General features: G+C 36.7%; 1 protein-coding gene across 1 annotated transcript in view; it reads left to right on the forward strand.

The window, feature by feature from the left end:
- Window positions 1–2,278: 2,278 nt before the first annotated feature.
- LOC107675140 (myelin regulatory factor-like protein) overlaps window positions 2,279–10,805 on the forward strand; it is a 37,334-nt gene continuing 28,807 nt past the window's right edge. Inside the window, exons 1-5 of the mRNA XM_016469379.1 lie at window positions 2,279–2,340; window positions 3,973–4,060; window positions 4,186–4,247; window positions 4,330–4,729; window positions 4,819–4,922. Coding sequence (XP_016324865.1) covers window positions 2,295–2,340; window positions 3,973–4,060; window positions 4,186–4,247; window positions 4,330–4,729; window positions 4,819–4,922 — 700 coding nt within the window. The 5' untranslated portion in view covers window positions 2,279–2,294. The remainder of the gene's footprint in view (window positions 2,341–3,972; window positions 4,061–4,185; window positions 4,248–4,329; window positions 4,730–4,818; window positions 4,923–10,805) is intronic.

The following is a 10,805-nucleotide window of genomic DNA, read 5'->3' on the forward strand; positions in this document are numbered from 1 at the left end:
GAAGATCAGCTGTGACTTGACTTGACTCATGATTGGCAGTTGTGACAGAACGGGGCACTGTTGTGTCCGCCATTTTGCGATCTGTCTCCGCTGTCGTCGCCATTTTGTGAGCGTGCTGTAATGCGGCCGCCATTACATGAGTGAGCGTGAGTTCCTCCGCAACACTGTTTAATAAAGTTAATTAAACGTTAAACGAGTAATTAAACCCTCATGGTTCAAAAGTTATTAACATGAGTGCAACTTTGGACAATTGGTGATGCTAGAGGGATTGAGTTGGAGAATCCAATTGTGATAAAATTGCTATGGTTAATGTTCAGACTCTTCTATCAGTGTGTCAAATTTCACAACTTTTCCATGTGGTTCTATGGTTTGCCATAGACTCAATAGAAGACAATGACTAACCTTTGATGCTTCCCCCCCTAATAATGCTTAAGATGTGTACACTCAAATGTGTTGTAAGGTCTAATGAAAGGTGTAGGAAAAATGTTATTACATTTTACATGTGGTTAGACCATATGACAATTTCATAAATTGAGTCAATAAATTGAAACAATTCTTGAAAAAATATATGTAAACATTTTTCAAAACCAAATGAAACCATCATGAACACAGAGTTCAATTTTAAGAACTTGACTAACTAGATTGTTCAAAGATTGTTGCTTTTATTTATCGTGGACACTATTTGTCATTGACCCTTATTCAGGTTGTTACTAATAAGTATATTAATGTAACTATGATTATTTGTGTATTTAATCAAACTGCTGTTGCTGCCATTCATAGCAGGTTTTAGAACACCCTTTATGCATGATACAATTACTATAATGCACAGCCTCTTGTGTGCTACTGCTTAATTAAATAAGTGTCACTTTTCAGTTTTAATTTCATATTTGAAAAAAAAGCAAAATCCAAATTTAGTTCACTTGGCAGCCATACAGCCATTCATAGAGCATTACATTTTCTGCAATTAATGTATGGATAAGCAAATCATACTGCTGTTTTATCATTTATGAAACCACTGAAATACACTGAATACATAATAAACTGTTATGAAATACCTCTTGGTTACAAAACATCGTAACAACAGTTATTGCAACTATATGTTAAACCGTATGACTGGCTAAGTATAAGCACTAAATTTAATCGGTGCTCTCATTGAATCATTAATGCTGTTGAAGCTCCATTTGCTCCATTATTTGTTCCTGTCAAATGAACAGGTGTACAAGATGTCAGTGGTCTATTTGCACAGAAACACACCCATCAATCCCTTCGGTTCTTGTAGCATGTCTGTGTTTGATTACCTCATAAAGCAAACCGTCCTTTATGGCCTCCTACAGGTGTTTGCTTGGCAGTGGGTGGATTTTGCCTTTAGGGTCAGTGACCAAAGTACATGCGAGACAGCACGACGACTGCCATTTTCATTGAATAAGAACCACTTTTTCTGTTTCTATATACATTATTAATTATTATTTTAATGTAAGAATACATCTGTCTATGGTGTATTTGGAGTTACTGATGGATTACACTTGAGCTGTTTACTAAATGGGTCGAAACCAACAGAACCAACATCTACATTTTGGGGGAAAGGTAGAACCTTTTTTTTTTGTATAAATGAAATCAAAATGTATTGCTATCAGTTAAGGGTATGGTCAGTTTAACTATATTTGTATCGTCATGTTTATTATATTAGCAGGTTGTAGTAATGATTTTAGATTGCTGGTTTTAATGAGAAGATAATATAAATGTAATTAAAATATTATTTCAAGTGGTCATTTTTGTTGATCTGATGTGTATGTGGTGGAGAGTCAGATCAGCTAAAATGGCTGCCACCATTCCAGGCCATGAACGGTCTAAGCTTGCGTTAAGAGGGCATACGATTTCAGTTTTGTTCTACTTTGACTTTGTAATGTCTAAGTTTAGAAGCATTTCATATTTGTTGAAGGAAATGCAACCAAATGATTGTAACAATATTACTGAATATATCAATAATGTCATATTGTGAGGTGGACCAGTATAAACTGAATGTACAATATGGGAGATCATGAAATTTTGTTTTGTCACATTACATTAGAATCACAATGAAAAGGAAACCAATGTGGTTGTGAGTATGACACAGACTGCCAATCTTAGTTTCTCTAAAGTGGGGAAAGGTGAAGCAATTAGTATTTAGGCCAGTTCATGCTATCTTTCCATGTCTAAGATACAGCCAGTCCTATGTCGTTCACACAGTGCTTTTACAGTAGTGGATTTAACGTAACTGCCGCTAAATGAACTTCAGAAAACCTGGCGTTGATCCAATGGACGTTCTTGGAGAAAATGAGGCACTACAGCAGTTTTTTAATGGTAAGACACCTAAACAACATTCACTTGATTTACCTTACAATGTTCTTAGTTAAACAACTACTTTTGCAGGTCAGGAGAATGGCCATAATGGAATTGTTTTGGATGTATTTTTAACCACCTTTTAAGTTTCATGTATGTCAATATCATCCATTGTTTCTGTCAAAATTACATAACACTGAAATCTGGTTACGAACCAGGAATTTGTTATGAATTTATCATGCCATGCAAACAATGTAGATTAACAGTTATAAATGTTAATATTGTATGGAGGTTGTGTTTTACATGGCCTTCATATCATATCTAATATAGGTGGCTGTAATCTACACAGTATGTAGATACAGTTTACCACCAATAGTTCAAGGCCATGGATCTATAAAACCAGTCAGAAGAGCAAATAGATCAAGGCCATACATTCATACATATGTTCACTGTCTCCTTGCTTTTTATTTGTCTATACAGAATATAATTTCTAAAATTCTAGAATTTTAGTTTTGTATTATATTATTGTACGATTTTATGTCCGCTATGAAACTCTCTCAATCTGGTACTGAGTGTTTGGGTTTGTACCATCATCAGGGCTTTCCTTTAGACTTTCCTTTATGCCATTTTCAGGTTCTGGTGCCATTTCTTGATATTATGGTGATTGTACGTTAAGCCTGTTTTGTCTTGCTGAGGCACCCCAAGTTTATTCTCCTCATCCTCTAGAGTGGCTCTTCGAGAGTGGATTTGTTTTGCAGTCCATCACCTGGGCCGTTTGTTTGGAGTGTCAGTGGATGCTTTAGTTATCTGATATGGTGGCCTGTGGAAGCTGGACCAGATCCTTTGTGTATTTTAAGAGGTTCTTTGTGACCATTTACTTTCTTGGCATTATTGTGGTGTCCAGGTATTTGATGATGTGTGACACAGAGAGATGTTTGCAGATGATTGGAAATTTCTCAGAAGTGTCTAAGCCAGAAAGACTTATGTATTGTGTCTAGAGGTGTAGATACTTGCGATATTAGGTGTCTTGTTCTCTAACTACAAACACTGTTCAAAAAGATCTCAATGCTGAAAAAAACAACTTCAGTTCCTATCCAACTTATTTTAATGTAAGCAGTCACAGCCATTTTTAACTGGAATATGCAAGGCTTCTGGTGTCAGCCAGAATTTTATCTGTACATAAACAGTATGTAAAGGTGTAGTCACATGAACAAAGGTCCATTGTCCATTGTCCATTGTCAACAGAATAGTAGTTGAAATGTATAAAGCACAGCTTGCACAGAAGTCACTTTCAAAACAAGCAGCTTTCTGTTGGTCAACACAGCAAATTAATGTGACCAACTTGAAAATGAGCTAAATCTGCACAGGGAACTTTTTCACCCTCAAGAGAAGTAATGCCAGGAAATGTTTGCAGAGCATGGTAAATTTGACCACATTTATGCCGCTTAATGTTGCAAATTTGGTAACATCAATATGTTAAATGATAGCTCAATCCACTTCTTTGATGCAATAAAACCAATGAGTAAAATAAAAGTAAAAGTAGAGTAAAAGGAAGTAAAAGTCTAATTTCATCAAACCTCCTTCACAAAATTCATCACATGAGGGGAAATTTAAACAGGAGAAAGTATTTTAAAGGTTTTTTCCCCCAATCAGGACAGGATGTGAGTGGTGTATTAGAGAGTGCCATGGTAGACACCAGTATTCTGGAGCAGTATTTGAGCAATGAGACAGATCCCACTTTGTGAGTTCTTTCAAATATTCCAAGTAAACTATTTTCACGTAAAGTTCACTTAACCTCCTCTAAATTAAAAGTTGACATAGAACATGGTTATTTTTTATTTTTAGCATGTTTTTCTAATTTCTTAGCATGTTACCTGAGTCACCACCAGATTCAGGATCAGAGCGTAGTTCTCCACCACAAATACCAGGTGATTTCTTCTCTGATCTAAAATCCCAACCTCGAAGTTCTTATATATGTTATAATCATTAAACCATCTGTCTTTTCACCAGATTCAAGACGGTCTCCTGAACAAAGCCACCAGGACATGTATAGCTTATCAGAAGACACCTTCCCTCTATCTTGTCCCTTCAAAGACAGGAAACAAGAGAGCTGTGGTGGTGCAGGACTCATGTATGATGTTGGCAGACCCCTTGGGAAGCACGTCAAAGCCATTTCATCTGCTTTGCTCCCTCAGTACAGTCTCAACACATCTGAGAGTTACATACAGGCAACCACGTCCCATAATGCACCTATCCATAGTGTAACACAGTATACTCAGTGCCCACCAATGAGTCTTCCGCCAGGACATATGCCAGCTAATGCTGCTGCGGCCTCCTCATGTGTGCCCCATACTATGTCCCCAAAGACTGTGTACCCTTATAAGACCCAATTACATGACCAACATGTAGGGTAAGGACTTATGTGTGCTGCATGTGCTGTTCTGCTTCTTTATGCAGTTCATTCAGTATATTCACAATCTTCAGTGCTTGCTTTAACAGAAATATTTCACATGAAAATAAGAAAAGAAGAAGGTCAAACTCTTTTGAGGGGCACACAGAGCAGCGCAGGTGTGCCGAACCAGTTTGGACCAAGCCACCATTCTGTGAGTATTATATCATGTGCAGAATGTTTTCGTCTTATCTGAGGTGACCATGTTCTATTTGCCAGTCTATAAATGTTGCTTTGTTGCATAATAACCTCCCATGAACTGTACCCAAGTCTGCCTTAAAAAGGTGGGGTTTAAATCTACCTATTACTTAGTCTGAATTACTAGGCTCCAATTCTAATAGAGTGTTGCCATAATTAAGTATTTTTGTAGGCCCTGGTTCCCTCATCAAAAACCCTATAGTATTTTCCATTGGCTTTTGTTTTATTGCAGAAAATAAGCATTGTGACCAACAAAAGTTTATGATTCTTACACATGATGTTAATATTTATACGAACTACACTACGGTTGCATGAATGTCACCACCACTAAGTTTCCAACAACTCTTTCAGTCAAAACATTTCACTCTATCACTCGTTTCACTCTTTCAGTATTTAAAAAAACATTTCACTTGAAAGTTGGAGTTAGAATAGTTTGCATGAACATGATTACAAACACGAGGCTGTGAACATATATATATACTGTACATAGATGCCTCATTGTCAGCTGTTTTTATGGGCCTCAAAACGTAAGCCATCCGCCATGTTGGAATGGTCAAAGCTGGTCCGTGAACACTCAAGAGTAGGTTGACTGCATCTGCAACTGTTGTTATATGCATGTATAAATATCTATAGACTTCAGCAGATAATTTTGCTAAACTAACACAATACAAGACGTTAACTAACATGACATAAAAAGTTTACAGTTTAAAAACCTGTAATATTGAGTAAACACATATACCATATACTGTAATATGTAGCGAATCAGCTCATGGGGAAATATGAATAATTAATCATAACTAGTTATAATTAATTATAAATATTTAGATCCGCTGTAGATATTTAGCTGACCTCTCAGGGTCAACTGTCTGTCAATTCTAAGAACATTAATTTCCTGGTTAAAGGAAATAACTTTCTTACTGTACAACTCTACACAGAGCTTGTAGCATAAATCTGCATGATTAAGTGACTCCAGTTATGAGCAAACAATGAACAATGTCAAGTGTGATACAAGTAAGACTTTATTAACTACATAAACACTTAAACTAGTCTAACATACTACATAAACACACACACACACACACACACACACACACACACACACACGCATACAGTTGGTATAGGAAAGGGTTAAAGCTTAACTCAGTAAAGAGGAGAGAAAATAAGAATATGAAACTATGGTACCATTTGATATTCAGCAGATTTACACCTGAAGGAAACATCAGATTCTTAGTTCAACACACCTTTGTAAAAAGGTGCAAATGATACCTAATGTATCAATTAATAAGACTAAGTTTGAATACTTGCACGTCTCGTCTGTCTGAAAGAAAGGCTTGATGCAGTCCAAAGGTTCAAGTTGATCTTTGCTGAAGTTGGTTGATGAAAAAGAACAGTTTTGAGTCAGAGAATCTTGGTGAATGGAAAAGTCAAGGCCGAAGCCTGGCACGTACTTAAGGATGTCCTGGAGCATCTAATGAATAACTGATTTGTTAAATCAAATGAAAAATTGTGTGTTTGATTGGTCCAGACGCTACAAATATTAAGCTAAAACACAAACCAACATATTATCACCTGTGAAAAATTATCGATTTAAATCTCAATAGTTTTTACAACCAGAGGGTGTGCAATGTTGTGATGTCTTGGAAAACTCAGTAAAAATGGATTTTACTGTGAGTGATGACACGTTGACTGTTCCAAGATGGCGGACGTGTCAACGTGTCTTCCTGCAGCAGTCTACGTGCTCCACCTGTTTGGCAAGCATGCACATGTTGGTGCTTGTTCAATTAAGTCTGTGAGGTTTTCGCTTCACTAAAGGATGTTTGCTTGTTGTCAGGTCCAACCTTTATGCAAAGTGGAAAAACTCACGGTGTATTCTACCATTTAGTGATAAGGATATAACTGTAAAATTTAAGTTATGTGTAAAATGTAAGTTATGTTACTTTCTTCCCCTTGCCAGCAATGATACAAGCCGGATTTGTGAGTAATTTTCCCTTTTTAAGAAGGTTGAGAAAATTTGCTTCACCTTTGGCCTTTGAAGTTAAGTCCATACTACAACTCAATGGGATCTTATGTCTCAGATCTCGACCAAGGGGTAAGAAAGCTGGGAAAAAACTGTATTCGTCCAATTTGTTGGTAATCATCCAATTTTATGTCAAAATATAGAAGGAACTGACTAAGCTGACTAAGCAAAGACTGTTTACATCTGCCCGTTGCTATCATCCTGAAAATGTAATTCACATAAATATACATATACATCAACATAAACGAAAGCCATCTATGCCTGGTTTTCTTCTTTCTAATGTGCGTTCTCTACGCCATAAATTCGATGAGCTGCACAGTATAGCAGTGAACAATAATTCAGCTATTATTGCCATGTAAGAAACAATGTTGATATTCCAGATCCATATGTACATTTTACTTGATATTCACTGCACCGGCGGGATCGTGAGGGCAATGTATGTCTGTAACAACATTTCACAGAAACGACTGACTCGTTGCACATGAAGCTTTGTGGATCTGGTTACAACCCAATCATCTTCCCTGAGGGTTAAGTTGTATTATTACACAGCTCTGTGGAATACATGATTCTGTTTGGTCAGTCCCGACATTCCGAGGTATGTTATTCCTCGATAACAACTGGTAAAAGCTGATAACACAGGCTCATCCGGGTAACTGAAGTTGGCGTTTTTCTTGGTGGAAGCTTTGCGTTTGGTTAGCTAATAAAATATTCAAACTTAATTCAATATTATGTGTAAAAATTTTTAATTATGACATCCTGGTATCGCTGACTCACTCTCTCGTTTCATGCAAACGCAGCTGCTGCCATTTAGCAACGATTGTTTTGTATACTGTATTATATGATTATAAGATATAACAAACAAACTGGTAAGATTATAAAACATTTTCGTCTTAAATCAATACCTTTTATTGCCTTAATTATTTATGTGGTGAAATGTTGTGTAATTAGTTGTAGCAAATTAGCGCAAAAGGGAAATGTATATAAATAATTACAGTTAATTATGATTAATTGCAATGATTTATATCAGCTGCCAGTAGTAACTGTAGCAGAATTAAATTGCCCTCAACTAATCTGTTCGTCCAGCGAACATTCAGTGTAAGTTCATATCAACTCTAGGAAAGGATATTTCCGTGGCCACAGAAAATACTTTTATACAGTATTAATGCATTAGAGCATGTAGTGAGGATCGAAATCGTAAAGGGACATTAATTTGCAAGGCAGAATCGGAAACTCGTGTAATTTGTGCACAAGAATTTTATTAACTAAACACTAACACAAACTAGTCTAACAAACAAACGAACACTAATCACCCCATCACATAACGCCAATATTCTGGGTTGACTTCCTGTCGACCCTTGTCGTTATCTCCTCTTCCAAGAATTGGAAGAGTGATGAAAAACTAATCCAATCAGGAGACAACAGAGATCTTTTGTATCAAGGACTAAAAAGTTATTTCACAACATATAGTTGTGAGATACCTCGTGATCGCTTATGCATGGAACCATTATATATGCACAGGAAATGGCTAATTTAATAACACGAGATACCTCGTGATCACACAATGTATGGAACTATTATATCCAACAGGAAAAGGACGAGTAAATTAACTGACACCCTCAGGCCTGCAAACACTGGATCTATACGTGACTATCACATGACTCTTGACCACCTGGTTCCTGCCCTTCTGAAACCCAACTGACTCGCGTTCTTTTCTTACAACAAAAGAAACAGAACCTTGCATGACGATTTTAAAAGACAATCATTTAAAATAATTTAAAAGTATAAAAGGGCAACTATGTTCACAAATAATATGTTTTACCTCATCTTCTCAGAATCGAACAGAACTGCAGACTGACGGGTCACTGATGTGAGAGCCTCCTATCGAGCTCACACCTCCGGGAGGTCACAGAGCCAATGGTGACTTTCACTTTTGGAGGGAAAGTTTACGACTCTTTGTCTTAGAGCATGGTATTTTGCATATGTAATTTGATTGGGTGTTGACACAAAAACTACTAAAGATTCTTAGAACACTAATATGTTTCATAAAGACAATCATTTAAAATAATTTAAAAGTATAAAAGGGCAATACACTCCCAAATAATATGCTTTCTGTTTGATGTGTTATTGGAACCTATGATATTTTAATCTTTGCCTTATAACTTTTCCTTTTAGCAGATAAAGCATTTAATATGTGTGTGAGATATGTGAAGTTTAGTGTTGAATGAAAGCTTGTTTTCATTCGCAGAACATTGGCGTGAATGAAAAAATGATATTCTGCATCATTCTCTGGTGATAATGCTTTTATAAGAAGTTATTAAAACCTGCAGAAATACTCCCCACGGGGAGCATGTGATTCGTGCATGACAAAGGAACAGAATGGGGCGTGGTTAAGGCCCTGCAACAATATCTGATTGGAACAATTGCTTCTGGGATGGACCAAAATCAGCCTGCTTAAAACTGGACACAAAGCCGTCTTGGCTTGCTGCTTGATCTTTGGTTCTTCCGCCTTATTGATTGCGCTACAAAGCGCTCACAGCCGTAACATCAGGGTAGTGATCCTCCAGAACTCCAAAACTTCGTCAAACTTCATGACTGCAGAAATCGTCAAAGCTTAGTCTTTGCAAACAGAATCTGAGAAGAACTTCCAGAGCGTTGTCACGTCACAAGGAAACCAACCAATCGCCGGAGGGCATCCCCAGAAATACGTCAGACATCGACCGCGTCAGCAGCCAATCCGCAGCCCCGGGATTCCCTCAAGCAGCCATCCAGGAAGCCTGTTGTCAGCTGTCAACTTGAACGCAAGTAACAAACAAGTCGCCATTTCTTGCTGAACTGGCGCTGAATTGATTTTAAGCAGTAAAGATAAGCCAAGTCTCTGCTTTTATGAGTTTTCTCAGGTTGAGTTTAAAGAGCTTGTAGAAAACGAGTATTAGAACTTTGGGAACTTCATGCAAACGCAGCAACTGTGTGTATGTGTGTGTGTGTGCGTGTGTTTTAGCTTAGTTTAATGTGCCATAGAATAGCGAATAAACTTTTGTTTCATTTATAAAGAAGTATTGTCTTGTGTCGTGTATTTTAAAATCAAACTTTGCCCAGATCCTTTGTTACCTTGCTCAAAATTAATACGATTACCATTTTGTTTGTGTTGTCGTTGGCCACGAAGTAATATGAACAGAATTGTTAAGATATACTGATTTTAACACTCGCTGGACGAACTGTTGATAAAGTATAAGCTCTAAATTTTGAATAAGATCAACTTGAAGAAATCAACATCGAATCTTTAAGAATCTATTCCCTAAAAGCTGAAATAAAAGCTAAATCCTTAAAGTACTACATTTGATTGGGTGTTGATGCAAAAACTACTAAAGATTCTTAGAACACTAATATGTTGCATAGGTATAAACATAATATACACTCCCAATTAGATCATCCGAAGACGAATTCATAGATACTAAACATGGTAAGATTACATATAGGTAAGATTACATGTACGAGTGGTTCTATCATAAGCATGCATAAAACAGTATACAATACAAACGACAATATAAAAGAATAGTAACAACATACACAATGACCTGAAGTATATGTGTGTTCATTCAAAGAAAGGGTTTCCTATTAATTAATTAATTAGAGAAGAGTCCATTTTTATGGGCATTATGTGTCTGTTTTAGAGAGACTTGAGTAAGAGGAAGATTCTCTCTACATACTTTTAGGTCGTAAAAGTTTATCTGATCTGGCTGAGGGATCCTGGTTGCCATGGTAAGCATGCCAGTATGTTTATTGGGTGAGGGGTCTGTGATTATTTGTTAATCTAATGAATAA

This window comes from Sinocyclocheilus anshuiensis, unplaced genomic scaffold, assembly GCF_001515605.1.
Source record: "Sinocyclocheilus anshuiensis isolate Anshui unplaced genomic scaffold, SAMN03320099.WGS_v1.1 scaffold1824, whole genome shotgun sequence".
NCBI lineage: Eukaryota > Metazoa > Chordata > Actinopteri > Cypriniformes > Cyprinidae > Sinocyclocheilus > Sinocyclocheilus anshuiensis.